The 17,500-nt window shown below is 43.1% G+C and overlaps 1 protein-coding gene across 7 annotated transcripts in view; it reads left to right on the top strand.

Moving 5' to 3' along the window:
• The window catches only part of slmapa (sarcolemma associated protein a), a 189,457-nt gene that overhangs the window by 66,658 nt on the left and 105,299 nt on the right, over positions 1-17,500 (top strand). For all 7 annotated transcript variants that reach the window (XM_061940986.2, XM_061940978.2, XM_061940963.2 and 4 more), the window contains exons 2-3: positions 5,171-5,318; positions 16,338-16,410. In XM_061940986.2, the coding sequence (XP_061796970.2) occupies positions 5,171-5,318; positions 16,338-16,410 (221 nt within the window). The remainder of the gene's footprint in view (positions 1-5,170; positions 5,319-16,337; positions 16,411-17,500) is intronic.

Here is a 17,500-nt window from a genome sequence, read left to right as displayed (position 1 = left end):
CTTCGTCATTATCTTCCTTTTTATGTTCTACTTACCCTATGTAAAACTCTCTTTGAACCACATCTAAACTACTGTAATGTCATCTGGTGTAACACCTTCCCTACCTACCTTCACAAATTAGAATCCATGCAAAAGAAAATCATACGGGCCCTGTCATGGTCCAAGTTTAATGCCCCCACTCGACATCTATTCCATAATTATCATCTCTTAAGACTGACAGAGTTCAATATTTATCAAAATGCTTGTTTAACCTATCAAGTCATTTACAGACTGAATCTCAGGCTCTGTAGCTTGGTTCCTATCTACCATCCCCAGCATGCCCACAACACTCGTAACTTAGATCTGATATCAGGTAAACATTGTTTACTGGCTTGTACCGCTCGAAGTGCTGTATGCAGGGGACCAAAGATTTGGAACCGGCTTAATGAGAGCCTCAAGATGCTGTATCCATTCTCCAACTTCAAAAAGAAACTGAAAACTTACCTATTAACCACCTATCTTTAATGCCTCATGTGGGGTAGACTACTGTTGGGTTTTGCATGGTTGAATGAATGAATGTATGTATGTATGTATGTATGTATGTGTATGCTTGCTTTATTACTATTATCTTGTGTTAATCATATAGCGTTGTTTTTTTGTTTTTTGTTGTTGTTGTTGTTGTGCTTGCTACCATGTTTCATCATTCCATGTATATACTGTCCTTTGGACCCCCTGTCAAAAGCTTCTTCTAGCTTATTTGGGGGACCCTTTCACGTACCAACATCTTTAAATGATGATATTCACTACTATTGTAATTGTTATATGGTATTGTGAATAAACTTGAAACTTGAGATGGAGGTGTACACATTGAACCATGAAATATTTACACAGGCGCTTGTGTTCATTCACAAATGTAACGAACGACAATGCCTGTAACACGATTACATCCTACCGTAGAGCGTCGCCCGGCTCCTCTTCGTCCAGTTTGGGGCCGCCTTCTTAGGTGTTGCAGTTGGGCTTGTGCTTACCCTTTCCGACGGCCGGTCCGGACCTTTGTGCACATTGGTGGTGGTTTACTTCCGTTCTGTGAGGCGGCCAGGTCCATTGCTTTCAATGGGTCGTGAGCATTTCATTGCGTCTTTTTCAAGATGAGGGTGGGAGTATAACACGCTGGGTGAATGATTGTGTGTGTGTGTGTGTGTGTTTGATTTAACAACTTCATTGGTCCAACGTGACCCATTTGCCATTTTTATTTGTCTGGTGCAGGGGTCGGCAACCTTTACCAGTCAAAGAGCCATTTTGACCAGTTCCACAAATTATAGAAAACAATGGGAGCCACAAACATTTTTTGAAACTTAAAATTAAATAACACTGCATGCAAAGTTTTTTTATTTGCTTTGTGCTATGTATAAACCAGGGGTCTCAGTCACGCTACCCACATCTTAATATGGATTTTGAACGCTGGTGCGGCACGCGGGTTTTATATGAAGGGAGCTTGTCAGCGTCATGCATGCCGTGATGGTGCAGCATATAGCACCCACTACAAACCAGCGTGCCTGATCAGCGACACGTTGTATGGCGCTTCCGCTTGCTTACGAAGGTGACAGCAAGGCATACTTGGTCAACAACCACACAGGTTACACTGACGGTGGCGGTATAAAAAACAAAACAACTTAACACTCTTACTAATAATGCGCCACACTGTGAACCCACACCAAGCAAGAATGACAAACACATTTCGGGAGAACATCTGCACCGTAACACAACATAAACACAACAGGACAAATACCCAGAATCCCATGCAGCCCTAACTCTCCCGGGATACATTATACACCCCCCGCTACCTAACCCCGCCCACCTCAACCGACACACAGAGGGGGGTTGATGTGTGAGGGAGCAGGGTTGGGTGGGGGCGGGGTTTGGTGGTAGCAGGGGTGTATAATGTAGCCCGGAAGAGTCAGGGCTGCATGGGATTCTGGGTATTTGTTCTGTTGTGTTTATGTTGTGTTAAGGTGCAGATGTTCTCCCGAAATGTGTTTGTCATTCTTGTTTGGTTTTGGTTCAAAGTGTGGCGCATTATTAGTAAGAGTGTTAAAGTTGTTTTATATGGCCACCGTCAGTGTAACCTGTGTGGCTGTGGACCAAGTATGCCTTGCCGTCACGTACGAGTGCAAGCAGAGGATGCATGCTGCCTAACAAGCAATTGGACTGGCACTCTGTTAATACATATTGTAAAAGGCGCCAAATGCTGTACCATCATGGAGCGCCCTTATTATAACTGTAAAGGTGAAAATCGATGAATATTAATCCCGGGAGTTTTCTGCGAGAGGCACTGAAATTCGGAAGTCTCCCGAGAAAATTGGGGGTTTCGGCAAGGAAGCTGCTGAGCCGCATCAGAGTGACCAAAGAGCCGCATGCGGCTCCGGAGCCGCGGGTTGCCGACCCCTGGTCTGGTGTGACGAGGCTAAATTCATTAGCAGCATGTGGAGCTTGTGAACTTGGGAAAAAAAATCCATAAATTAGCCGCAGCTTTGTACAAAATGTGGGGGGAAAAGTAGCGTCTTATAGATTGGAAATTACGGTAAGTGCTTAAAAGTTCACATGCTTTGAAGTAAAAGAAAGCACACATAATGATACGTTAGTTACTAATTCAACGCTGATGGCTAAACTATAATATTAGAAGCTTTCAAGTTATGAACTGAGCAATGAAGATGTTGAATAATAATAATGGATTAGATTCCATCCGTCCATCCATTTTCTACCGATTAGATTCATATAGCACTTTTCTAGACACTCAAAGTGCTTCACAGAGAAATAGGAACCCACCATTCACTCCGCATTCACACGTCGATGGTGGTAAGCTACATTTGTCGTTACAGCTGCCCTCGGGTTGACTGACAGAAGCATGGCTGCCAATTTGAAGTGTTGAAAGTGAAGTGTCTTGCCCAAGGACACAAAGGGAGTGACTAGGGTGGTGGAAGCGGGGATCGAACCTGGAACTCTTAAGATGCTGGCAAGGCCGCGCTACCCACCTCACCACGCTGTCCATACCTGTCCCTTAAGATACTACAATCCCTGGCATCGGTGGTCGCGTCAACAGCAGCCGCTGGCTAGCATTAGCATTAGCATGATGTTTTTCTATGCTTTTCACTCGACTATTGGACAACAAGTCCTCATAAAATTATTACAAAAAAACGTAGTCATGTGATTTAGTTTAACGAATGAGGTTATACGAAGCAGTGCCTGGGGAGTCTGTGGTGGGCTCTCCTATTTCTGGGGCTGAGGTTGCTGAGGTAGTTAAAAAGCTCCTCGGTGGCAAGGCCCCGGGGGTAGATGAGATCCGCCCGGAGTTCCTTAAGGCTCTGGATGCTGTGGGGCTGTCTTGGTTGACAAGACTCTGCAGCATCGCGTGGACATCGGGGGCGGTACCACTGGATTGGCAGACCGGGGTGGTGGTTCCTCTCTTTAAGAAGGGGAACCGGAGGGTGTGTTCTAACTATCGTGGGATCACACTCCTCAGCCTTCCCGGTAAGGTCTATTCAGGTGTACTGGAGAGGAGGCTACGCCGGATAGTCGAACCTCGGATTCACGAGGAACAGTGTGGTTTTCGTCCAGGTCGTGGAACTGTGGACCAGCTCTATACTCTCGGCAGGGTCCTTGAGGGTGCATGGGAGTTTGCCCAACCAGTCTACATGTGTTTTGTGGACTTGGAGAAGGCATTCGACCGTGTCCCTCGGGAAGTCCTGTGGGGAGTGCTCAGAGAGTATGGGGTATCGGACTGTCTGATTGTGGCAGTCCGCTCCCTGTATGATCAGTGCCAGAGCTTGGTCCGCATTTCCGGCAGTAAGTCGGACACGTTTCCAGTGAGGGTTGGACTCCGCCAAGGCTGCTCTTTGTCACCGATTCTGTTCATAACTTTTATGGACAGAATTTCTAGGCGCAGTCAAGGTGTTGAGGGGATCTGGTTTGGTGGCTGCAGGATTAGGTATCTGCTTTTTGCAGATGATGTGGTCCTGATGGCTTCATCTGACCAGGATCTTCAGCTCTCACTGGATCGGTTCGCAGCCGAGTGTGAAGCGACTGGGATGAGAATCAGCACCTCCAAGTCCGAGTCCATGGTTCTCGCCCGGAAAAGGGTGGAGTACCATCTCCGGGTTGGGGAGGAGATCTTGCCCCAAGTGGAGGAGTTCAAGTTCCTCGGAGTCTTGTTCACGAGTGAGGGAAGAGTGGATCGTGAGATCGACAGGCGGATCGGTGCGGCGTCTTCAGTAATGCGGACGCTGTATCGATCCATTGTGGTGAAGAAGGAGCTGAGCCGGAAGGCAAAGCTCTCAATTTACCGGTCGATCTACGTTCCCATCCTCACCTATGGTCATGAGCTTTGGGTTACGACCGAAAGGACAAGATCACGGGTACAAGCGGCCCAAATGAGTTTCCTCCGCCGGGTGGCGGGGCTCTCCCTTAGAGATAGGGTGAGAAGCTCTGCCATCCGGGAGGAGCTCAAAGTAAAGCCGCTGCTCCTCCACATCGAGAGGAGCCAGATGAGGTGGTTCGGGCATCTGGTCAGGATGCCACCCAAACGCCTCCCTAGGGAGGTGTTTAGGGCACGTCCGACCGGTAGGAGGCCGCGGGGAAGACCCAGGACACGTTGGGAAGACTATGTCTCCCGGCTGGCCTGGGAACGCCTCGGGGTCCCACAGGAAGAGCTGGACAAAGTGGCTGGGGAGAGGGAAGTCTGGGCTTCCCTGCTTAGGCTGCTGCCCCCGCGACCCGACCTCGGATAAGCGGAAGAAGATGGATGGATGGATGGATGGATGGAGGTTATACGAAACAAAATTCACAAAAAACCCTTAATGCATTTCCACTTAACACGTATACAGGTCACCAAACTAGTTTTTTTGTCTTGCCGTGAAATTGGTTTGTAGAGGTGCTTGATGTTTTTGTCAAACAACCCAGAGGGGGGAAACCAATCAACCATAATGACCTTTGACAAGATGATTGACAGGACTGTGAGAAAGCGTGGCATGGCAACAGTTGTTATTTTTATTCCTGGAGACAGTTTACTTTCCTTCAAGGACCAAAATATGTAGTTTACATGCTGTTTTTCACACAAAATATCCTTTCACTGGTGAATTGCTTACATAATGAGCAGTTGTCTAATTCTGTATATTGTTTTGCTTCTCTGTGTCAGTTCTACCTGCAGGACACAAAAAGCAGCAATGGCACGTTCATCAACAGCCAGAGGCTGAGTCGTGGCTCGGAGGAGAGTCCGCCCTGCGAGGTCCTTTCTGGAGACATCATTCAGTTTGGCGTCGATGTCACTGAGAACACACGCAAAGGTACATATTAGTGTTGTCCCCATACCAATATTTTGGTACCAAAATTATTTCGATTCATTTCTAAATAAAGGGGACCACAAAATATTGCATTATTGGCTTTATTTTAACAAAAAATCTTAGGGTACATGAAACATATGTTTATTATTGCAAGTTTGTCCTTAAATAAAATAGTAAACATACTAGACAACTTGTCTGTTAGTAGTAAGTAAACGAACAAAGGCTCATAATTTAGCTGCTGACGTATGCAGTAACATTTTGTGTCATTTATACACCTACTATTTTGTCAACATTATTAAGAACCAGTGATAGAAAATGAATAATTAATCTACTTGTTCATTTACTGTTAATATCTGATTACTTTCTGTTTCAACATGTTCTATCTACACTTCTGTTAAAATGTATAAATAACTTATTCTTCTGTTTGATACTTTACATTAGTTTTGGATGATACCACGAGTTTGGGTATCAATCCGATACCAAGTAGTTACAGGATCATACATTGGTCATATTCAAAGTCCTCATGTGTCCAGGGACATATTTCCTGAGTTTATAAACAAAATATATATTTTTTTAAAACGAAAGAATATGTTGTGAACCGATCCAGGTTTTTGCACTTCCGATCCGATACCGATATTATTTTTGCACTTCCAATCCGATACCAATACTGACCGATACCGATACTGACCGATACTGGCCTATCCGAGCATGAATTAAAGTTTAAAGTTATTTAGCCTACTTAGTTGTCAGAATCATGTTGAAAAGGGTTTTAGTACTCTTGATAACAACTAGCCAGCTGAATTAGGGGAGTTTGAATAATACACAATGGTTGGTAACAAGAAACGGACCTATTTATTCAAGGATAAACACAAAATAGACAAAATTATACATGACAAACAGAAATTGCATCATTGAACTAGGGCTGGGCGATATGGCCTTTTTTTAATATTGCGATATTTTAAGGCCATATTGCGATACACAATATATATCTCGATATTTTGCCTTAGCCTTGAATGAACACTTGATGCATATAATCACAGCAGTATGATGATTCTATGTGTTTTGATTGATTGATTGAGACTTTTATTAGTAGGTTGCACAGTGAAGTACATATTCCGTACAATTGACCACTAAATGGTAACACCCCAATAAGTTCTTCAACATGTTTAAGTCGGGGTCCACTTAAATTGATTCATGATACAGATATATACTATCAGATATATACTATCATCATAATACAGTCATCACACAAGATAATCACATTTAATTATTTACATTATTTATAATCCAGGGTGTGGAGGGTGGCGCCGGATGTAAGTGTCAAAAAGACAACTAAAAGAGTTTGATATGAGAATAAATCTAAAGTTAAAATATAGGGTAGAAATGCACCCATTTGCAGGAAATGTAGTCTTGATTTTAAAAATGTTCTTTCAAGGCTTGCATGTCTACATTAAAACATTCTTCTTCATACTGCATTAATATATGCTACTTTTAAACTTTCATGCAGAGAGGGAAATCACAACTAAAAAAAATCACTATTTGTTTCATACGGTGTTGACGTGGAAATGTTTGCCTCGGCATTTTGATGGTGTGGACGTGTGACACCGAATGGAGATAAGCGTCTCGACAGACCTTACAATATTTGAACAATGATGACGAAAACTGTTTTCTCTGTCGTGTCCGTGTGTCGAAAATTGTTATGCGCTTATTTTTTTTAATTTGATTTTGTGCGTGGCATAGATTTGCCGTGCGCATAGGACGCTTAAAGCAGGCGCGCACCTTAGCGGCTGCGCTAGCATCACAGCTAACGTTCGCCATGCTGCTACCTCGCTCTCTGCTGGGAGAGGGCGTATACATATGTGACGTATGACGTGACAGTATGTGACGTATGACGTGACAGTATGTGACGTGTGTAAGAAGGTGCGCTCGCTGTCTGTGAGAGGGAGACACAGGAAAGAGTGAGAAGAGCCTGTCGTGTAATGCCAGCAGCTAAAAGCAACTGCATTAGAATCCACAGACCTGTGGATGTGTTGAAGGTGTGCTGGAAAATGCGGAACGGAGCTTAGGGAACAGCAGAAAAGTGGAATGTATTATTTAAATCGGTGCGTTGGAAAACACGGACCGGAGTTTTTTTTTAAACTGGATCTGGATCTGCATTTTCCCATGCCTTGCCGATACGCATTTTTTGGCGAATATCGGCGGCCGATCCGATCCAAATATCGGATCGGGACATCCCTAGTTGTGATGCCACTTTTCAGAGGCAGGATAGTACCGAAAATGATTGATTAGTATCGCGGTACTATACTAATACCGATATACCGTACAACTCTAGTACATAAAGGGTCTAATTTAATGAGATGTTGGAGAGGGGACGGGGTCAAAGGCATCGTAATGTACGATAATTATGTATTGTCTAATTTAATGAGATGCAATCACGAACATTGCCTTTATTTATCTTTAGATGATCATGCTCAGGTTGGATGGAAATATTAATATATAACGTTTATTAATATTCTCTTCCACTTTCCACCTTCTACCATCCGTTGTGTCCTTGAGCAAGACACTTCACCCTTGCTCCTGATGGGTGGTGGTCAGGGAGCTCCCGCCATCAGTGTGTGGATGTGTGGGTGAATGTGGAAATAGTGTCAAAGCGCTTTGAGTACCTTAAAGGTAGAAAAGCGCTATACAAGTATAACCCATAATGTGCTAACTAATAGACGGTTCTAATATTTTGACCCTCTCATGTCGCTAAATAAGGTATTTATTCATTCTGTATTGTGCAGCTGTATCCATAAAGTGTCCCGTGAGTGTACAGTAATAAATTATAATGTGCTCATTGTGATTTTGGAAAGTTTAATACCGAGCCAACAGTCTGACCTCCCGAGCCCTTACGTGCTAATGCACTCAGCCCGCAATTGAATCATCAGACTTGACTAACCCTTAAGGGTACCTCGGAGCTAACCTCAAAGGTCATGTACACAGGCACACACACAATATGGCGCGGACATGTAGGTCAGCTCTTCAGCTCCAGTTCCAAACCTCTCAAATTAAGAGTTCTGGCCACAAATGAATCCTCATTCTTCAAGGCTTCTACTATTACAGGTAGGGATGTCCCGATCCAGGTTTTTGCACTTCCGATCCGATACCGATATTGTTTTTGCATTTACGATCCGATACCGATACTGACCGATATTGGCCTATCCGAGCATGTATTAAAGTTTAAGGTTATTTAGCCTACTTAGTTGTCAGAATCATGTTGAAAAGGGTTTTAGTACTCTTGATAACAACTAGCCAGCTGAATTAGGGGAGTTTGAATAATGCACAATGGTTGGTAACAAGAAACTGACCTGTTTATTCAAGGATAAACACAAAATAGACAAAATTATACATGACAAACAGAAATGGCATCATTGAACTAGGGCTGGGCGATATGGCCTTTTTTTAATATTGCGATAGTTTAAGGCCATATTGCGATACACAATATATATCTCGATATTTTGCCTTAGCCTTGAATGAACACTTGATGCATATAATCACAGCAGTATGATGATTCTATGTGTTTTGATTGATTGATTGAGACTTTTATTAGTAGGTTGCACAGTGAAGTACATATTCTGTACAATTGACCACTAAATTGTAACACCCCAATAAGTTTTTCAACTTGTTTAAGTTGGGGTCCACTTAAATTGATTCATGATACAGATATATACTATCAGATATATACTATCATCATAATACAGTCATCACACAAGATAATCACATTGAATTATTTACATTATTTATAATCCAGGGTGTGGAGGGGGGCGCCGGATGTAAGTGTCAAAAAGACAGCCAAAAGAGTTTGATATGAGAATAAATCTAAAGTTAAAATATAGGGTAGAAATGTACCCATTTGCAGGAAATGTAGTCTTGATTTTCAAAATTTTCTTTCAAGGCTTGCATGTCTACATTAAAACATTCTTCTTCATACTGCATTAATATATGCTACTTTTAAACTTTCATGCAGAGAAGGAAATCACAACTAAAAAAATCACTAATTTTTTCATACGGTGTTGATGTGGAAATTTTTGCCTCTGCATTTTGATGGTGTGGGCGTGTGTCACCGAATGGAGATAAGCGTCTCGACAGACGTCACAATATTTGAACAATGATGACGAAAACTGTTGTCTCTGTCGTGTCCGTGTGTCGAAAATTGTTATGCGCTTATTTTTTTAAGCGCAAACCTTTTTCTGTAGCGCCAAACAAAACTAGGACGGCATAAGATAAGTCCCTGGACACAGGAGAGCTGTAGGGTCAAAAGCTAAGGATTTGAATCAGAGCCAGTAGTAGGAAAACATTTCAAATGTTAATTGATATTGTTACACAGCCATCCTGTGTTTATGTCTGGTTATATGTGATGAAAACTGATTGATTGATTGATTGAAACTTTTATTAGTAGATTGCACAGTTCAGTACCATATTTTCCGCACTATAAGGCACACCGGATTATAAGGCGCACCTTCAATGAATGGCCTATTTTAAAACTTTGTTCATATATAAGGCGCACCGCATTATAAGGCGCATAGAATAGACGCTACAGTAGAGGCTGGGGTTACGTTATGCATCCATTAGATGGAGCTGCGCTAAAGGGAATGTCAACAAAACAAATAGTGTTTGTACTGACACTTCTACTTGCTGCTCTCTGTTCAACAACCCACTGTTCCAGTTTGTCCTCCAACTGTAGCCATCTCGCTTTGTTCCCTCTGTTTAGTCTTCTTTACTTGGCGCAGGTCATCATGTTGCTTCCTCCACTTCCGCACCAGTGATTCGTTAATGTTAAATTCTCTCGCTGCTGCTCTATTCCCATGTTCTACTGCGTGACTGATCGCCTTTAGTTTAAACTCTGCGTCGTAAGCGTGTCTCTTAATAGGAGCCATTTTTGGGTCTTTACATAAAGTTTAGGTCTCGCAACTACGGTAAGCAGCCGCCAACTTCATTTTCCCCCGTAGAAGAAGAAGCGCTTCTTCCACGGTAATCAGCCGCCGACTTCATTTTCCCCCGTAGAAGAAGAAGCGCGGGGGATAATGAAGTCGGCGGCTGCTTACCGTAGGTGTGAGACCTGTTGTGGTTCAATATTGGTCCATAGATAAGGCGCACCGGATTATAAGGCGCACTGTCAGCTTTTGAGGAAATTATAGGTTTTTAGGTGCGCCTTATAGTGCGGAAAATACGGTACATATTCCGTACAATTGACCACTAAATGGTAACAGCCGAATAAGTTTTTCAACTTGTTTAAGTCGGGGTCCACGTAAATCAATTCATGGTAACTGTAACTGTTATCATTTAATGACCTTGAAAATTTTAGGTATTGTATCAGTATTCGTATGAGCAACACTGCTCCTGTAACTACTTACTTGATACTAGGGATGTCCCGATCCGATATTTGGATCGGATCGGCTGCCGATATTTGCAAAAAAATGCGTATCGGCAAGGCATGGGAAAATGCCGATCCAGACCCAGTTTAAAAAAAAACTCCGGTCCGTGTTTTCCAATGCACCGATTTAAATAATACATTCCACTTTTCTGCTGCTCCCTAATTTCCGTTCCGCATTTTCCAGCACACCTTCAACACATCCACAGGTCTGTGGATTCTCATGCAGTTGCTTTTAGCTGCTGGCATTACACGACAGGCTCTTCTCACTCTTTTCTGTGTCTCCCTCTCACAGACAGCAAGCGCACCTTCTTACACACGTCACATACTGTCACGTCATACGTCACATCGTATACGTCCTCCCCGAGCAGAGAGGTAGCAGCATGGCTAACGTTAGCTGTGATGCTAGCGTAGCCGTGTGACCAACGCTCCCTCTAAGGTGCGCGTCTTTGCAATTGCGCACTGTTTAAGCGTCCTGTGCGCATAGCAAATATATGCCACGCACAAAATCTAATAAAAAAATAAGCGCATAACAATTTTCGACACACGGACACGACAGAGAAAACAGTTTTCGTCATCATTGTTCAAATATTGTAACGTCTGTCGAGACGCTTATCTCCATTTGGTGCCACACAACCACACCATCAAAATGCCGAGGCAAACATTTCCAGATCAACACCGTATGAAAAAATTAGTGATTTTTTTAGTTGTGATTTCCTTCTCTGCATGAAAGTTTAAAAGTAGCATATATTAATGCAGTGTGAAGAAGAATGTTTTAATGTAGACATGCAAGCCTTGAAAGAAAATTTTGAAAATCAAGACTACATTTCTTGCAAATGGGTGCATTTCTACCCTATATTTTAACTATAGATTTATTCTCATATCAAACTCTTTTGGCTGTCTTTTTGACACTTACATCCGGCACCCCCCTCCACACCCTGGATTATAAATAATGTAAATAATTCAATGTGATTATCTTGTGTGATGACTGTATTATGATGATAGTATATATCTGATAGTATATATCTGTATCATGAATCAATTTAAGTGAATCCCCGACTTAAACAAGTTGAAAAACTTATTGGGGTGTTACCATTTAGTGGTCAATTGTACGGAATATGTACTTCACTGTGCAACCTACTAATAAAAGTCTCAATCAATCAATCAAAACACATAGAATCATCATACTGCTGTGATTATATGCATCAAGTGTTCATTCAAGGCTAAGGCAAAATATCGAGATATATATTGTGTATCGCAATATGGCCTTAAAATATCGCAATATTAAAAAAAGCCATATCGCCCAGCCCTAGTTCAATGATGCCATTTCTGTTTGTCATGTATAATTTTGTCTATTTTGTGTTTATCCTTGAATAAACAGGTCAGTTTCTTGTTACCAACCATTGTGTATTATTCAAACTCCCCTAATTCAGCTGGCTAGTTGTTATCAAGAGTACTAAAACCCTTTTCAACATGATTGTGACAACTAAGTAGGCTAAATAACTTTAAACTTTAATACATGCTCGGATAGGCCAGTATCGGTCAGTATCGGTATTGGATCGGAAGTGCAAAAACAATATCGGTATCGGATCGGAAGTGCAAAAACCTGGATCGGGACATCCCTACTTGATACCAACATTTTTATTATCGCCGCAAACAGGTTTAAAATAGACAACAGATGCTCGTCATTTTGACCACACGTGTAGATAGAGCCATTTTACAACAGAAACTATCCATCCATCCATCCATCCATCCACTTCCACTTATTCAAGGTCGGGTTGCTGGGGCAGCAGTCTAAGCAGAGAAGCTCAGACTATCCCTCTCCCCAGCCACTCCTCCCGGGAAATCCCGAGGCTTTCCCAGACCAGCTAGGAGGACTTAGTCTCTCCAACGTGTCCTGGGTCTAACTCAAACGTGCCCTAAGCACCTCCCGAGGGAGGCGTCCGGGAGGCATCGTGACCAGATGCCCCAACCACCTCATCTGGCCCGTTTTGATGTGACGGAGCAGCGGGTTAACTCTAAGCCCCTCCCACAATGACAGAGCTTCTAAGTTAGCAACTAACTTTAGGAGCCTTTGTAACCCATTTTGAAATGGTTCTATTAAAGTTAAAGTACCACTGATAGAAATTACCCTCTGCATTTGACCCATCACCTTGTTCCACCCCCTGGGAGGTGAGGGGAGCAGTGAGCAGCATCGGTGGCCGTGCTCAGGAATAATTTTGGTGATTTAACCCTAAATTTAACCCTTGATGCTGAGTGCCAAGCAGGGAGGTAATGGGTCCCGTTTTTATAGTCTTTTGTATGACTCGGCCGGGGTTTGAACTCACAACCTACCCATCTCAGGGCGGACACTCTAACCACAAGGCCACTGATCATTTATATACCAAATAATGTATTGTGATTAGTGCTGTTACGATAAACCATATTAGTGATTACGGCGGTAAAACTCCCTGAGGTTCGTATTACCGCTTTAATTTTAAACTATCAAAAAACCGTGATTGATAACTGCACAGGGACGGCGTGGCGCAGTGGAAGAATGGCCGTGCGCGACCCGAGGGTCCCTGGTTCAATCCCCACCTAGTACCAACCTCGTCATGTCCGTTGTGTCCTGAGCAAGACACTTCACCCTTGCTCCTGATGGGTGCTGGTTAGCGCCTTGCATGGCAGCTCCCTCCATCAGTGTGTGAATGTGTGTGTGAATGGGTAAATGTGGAAGTAGTGTCAAAGCGCTTTGAGTACCTTGAAGGTAGAAAAGCGCTATACAAGTACAACCCATTTATCATTTATTTATTTATCACTTTGATAAACTCACAGACTGACTGGCTCCAGCTCGCTAGCTTAAATGCTAGCATGAAAACAAGAGACAATAACGTCTCTCCCTCAAAGAAACAACATACCCCAAGAGACTCCGATATAAACACATTGCTGTCTGAGCAACAAAGCTATTCAATTGTGCACAATGAACCTACAAGTGATCGGAGGAGTTTTCACGGTGCGTTCAAGGACTGCTGAACAGATTAGGACGCCACAACACCCGCCAGAAATAATAAAAAACAATAATAGATTTGATTTGTTACGCACTTTTCATTTAAATACATCTTAAAGTGCTACAGTTCAAACCAATATTTAAAACATTAAAAGCTCAGCACTGAAAACATAAAATACTGAAATTTAAAAATCTGTGAAGGATAACAAACTCAAAACGTGCATTTAGTGGGTTTTCTAATGGATTATTTGGGAAAAAAAATAACTGTTAAAAGATTTCAGTGTGTGTATAAACTAGGGGTGTAACGGTACACAAAAATTTCGGTTTAGAGGTCACGGTTCGGTTCATTTTCGGTACAGTAAGAAAACAACAAAATATACATTTTGGGGTTATTTATTTACCAAATTTGCAAAATCTTCCACCAAAAATATTTTTCTTAGTGGAATATTTGATGTGAAGTAATGGGAACCTTGTATAGGTCAATAATTTACAATAACATTGATTTTGATTCAATATTATGTTTTGAGCAATGACAGTTTGAAAGAAAAAAAAAACAGCTTTGTTTTATTAGTCAACATTGCAACTTTTTCTAAATGACATTTAACCTTTAAGCTTTTTTATTTCACTTTTGTTATGTTTTTGTTTATTTTAATAGTATTTTTAGAATGTGTTTTGGGCCTTTAATACATTAGCTGTGGGCCGCAAATGGCCTCCGGGGCACACTTTTGACACCCTTGCTATAAATAATAAAAAATTAAATCTGATAATTCTGTTTATCATAGCTCTCTCGCTCTCTCTGTCTCTGCCCCTCCCTCACCAATGCTGCTGCGCGCACAATTTGTTTTGTTTTTAACCCCTTCTTAACCCTGAACGTACATTGAAAATACACGCAACCTAGAGATGCGCGGTTTGCGGGCACAACCGCGGAGTCCGCGGATCGGGCGGATGAAATTAAAAAAAATTAGATTTTATCCGCGGGTCGGGTCGGGCGGTTGAAATAAAAAAAAATTAGATTTTAAATAGATTCAGGCGGGTGGCAGTTAAACCAATTCGGAAATATATATACATAGTTAAATGTTGTTACCCACATACGAAAAACGAGCAGGCACCTGCAGCATATGCCACAACAGAAGAAAAAAAAAAAAAGAGATGGACACTTTTACGGAGCGGAGAAGGGACGCCTCGCCGGGGTCCGGGACCGAGGCCCCTTCCCCCGAGAGGGCCCCACCGGGAGCCGTAGCTGAGGCGATCCGCGAGAAGGGCCCGACGCACGTCCAGGGTCACCACCGCGCCCACCGCACCGACACCCCGCCTCGTCCGCCTTCGCCGCGGCCGGCGTCACGCGCAGCAGGTAAGCAGCTTACCTGCCCGCCACCCCCGTGGCCGGGGGCTCGTAACAGGGGTCACGCCGCGCGCTCCGCCCGCGCAGCTTACCTGCCCGCCACCCCTGCTGCCGGGGGCGCGTAACAGGGGTCACTCCGCGCGCAGTGCGCTCACGAAAGGGGTGGGGCTCACCCTGGTTGATATAGACAGCAGCTAGGACGGTGGCCATGGAAGTTGGAACCCGCTAAGGAGTGTGTAACAACCCACCTGCCGAATCAACTAGCCCTGAAAATGGATGGCGCTGGAGCGTCGGGCCCATACCCGGCCGTCGCCGGCAGCGAGACGCGCTTGGAGGTGCGCTCAGCGCGGCTCCCATATGATTGCGCACTGGTGTGCGTCTGGGTCGTGACAGCGTGGCACACGAATGTCTGTGCTGCATTGGATCAGTCTCCTTTCTTTAACAGGCAAAAGCTTTATAACCTCACTAATGCCTTGCATCGTCTATATTAGATATATAACAACGGGCGGGTGCGGTTCTGATCAAATGTTAGGTCGGGTGGATGGCGGATGGTTGACGACTTTCTTATGCGGTTGCGGATGAAATAATTGCCTATCCGCGCATCTCTAACGCAACCCTAACTCAAAATGCCGGACATTTGAGGCATTTAAGAAACTCCGCCCTGACAGCCCCGCAAAAGAGGACATGTCCGGTGAAAAGAGGACGTATGGTCAGTCTATCGTAGCCCGTTAGCTGCTAGCATGCCGTGTGTTGTGCCTCGGTGTGCATTGTTTACACAACGTGTGTTACGCTACTTAATATGTCCGCGTGGAAACTCGTTCGGTACACCTCCGAAACCGAACCGGAACCCCCGTACCGAAACGGTTCAATACAAATACACGTACTGTTACACCCCTAGTATATTTTACCATGAATTGATTACGTGGACCGCGACTTAAACAAGTTGAAAAACTTATTGGGGTGTTACCATTTAGTGGTCAATCGTACAGAATATGTACTGAACTGTGCAATCTACTAATAAAAGTTTCAATCAATCAATCAATCAAAATAAACAGTACCGCGATAATAATAACAATGATCATTTCGGTATGAAATGTTCATATTGTTACATCCCCAATGGGTATACATATCTTTATCACAGGAGGCTGCATTGTATATGGCATGATAGATTATAGGCCATATCGCCCATCCCTAGGAATCAGACAGGAAGATGTCCACTGTAACAAGCAGCATGGTAAGTTAATGTAAAGTAGTAACGTGTTTGTTGCTGTTCTGTGTCCCCAGTCACACATGGCTGCATCGTGTCAACAATCAAACTCTTCCTGCCCGATGGGATGGAGGCACGCAGACGAAGCGAGTAAGTGCTCACCTCACCGGTTGTAATTGGCAAACCTTGCACTTGGTACATAAAACTCATGTTAACAAATCACACACGTTGCTGGAGAAAAGCACCAAACACCCGCCTGCAAACTGGCACATCTGGATAATGTGATTAGAACTGGATTGATTGCAGTTAATTAAAGGGCACTGGATTCAGACAATCTGAGGACACTCGTCCCTGCCCTGGGAAGTAGCTGGTCGACAAGGGAGAATATGACCATCTGCCATTGGGGCGGTATAGCTCGGTCGGTAGAGTGGCCGTGCCAGCAACTTGAGGGTTCCAGGTTCGATCCCCGCTTCCGCCATCCTAGTCACTGCCGTTGTGTCCTTCGGCAAGACGCTTTACCCACCTGCTCCCAGTGCCACCCACACTGGTTTAAATGTAACTTAGATATTGGGTTTTCACTATGTAAAGCGCTTTGAGTCACTAGAGAAAAGCGCTATATAGATATAATTCACTTCACTTCACATTGTTTTGCACAAGGCTTGACTTGGACAACAACCACACTAGGGCTGCAACTAACGATTAATTTGATAATTGATTAAGCTGTTGATTATTATTTAGATTAATCGATTAATAATCAGATAAAAGAGACAAACCACATTCTATCCTTTCCAGTGTTTTATTGAGAAAGAAAAACAGCATATTGGCACCATACTTATTTTGATTATTGTTTCTCAGCTGTTTGTACATGTTGCAGTTTATAAATAAAGGTTTATTTGAATAAATAAATAAATAAATATATATATATATTTATATATATATATATATATATATATATATATATATATATATATATATATATATATGTCTTAATATATATATATATATATATATATGTCTTAATAAGGTTATCCAAAAAATAGTGCTTGATACCGTAGTAGAGCGCAATATATGTATGTGTGGGAAAAAAAATCACAAGACTATTTCATCTCTACAGGCCTGTTTCATGAGGGGGGTTCCCTCAATCATCAGGAGATTTTAATGGGAGCATTCACATACCATGGATTATATAGGGCACAGAGTGGGTGGGTACAGGCTGGTGTAGGGGCGTGGTGATTGGCTC

The sequence above is a fragment of the Nerophis lumbriciformis genome, linkage group LG03 (genome assembly GCF_033978685.3).
Source record: "Nerophis lumbriciformis linkage group LG03, RoL_Nlum_v2.1, whole genome shotgun sequence".
Lineage (NCBI taxonomy): Eukaryota > Metazoa > Chordata > Actinopteri > Syngnathiformes > Syngnathidae > Nerophis > Nerophis lumbriciformis.
Note: the sequence above shows the minus strand (reverse complement) of the source record. Positions and strands in the feature narration are given on the sequence as shown.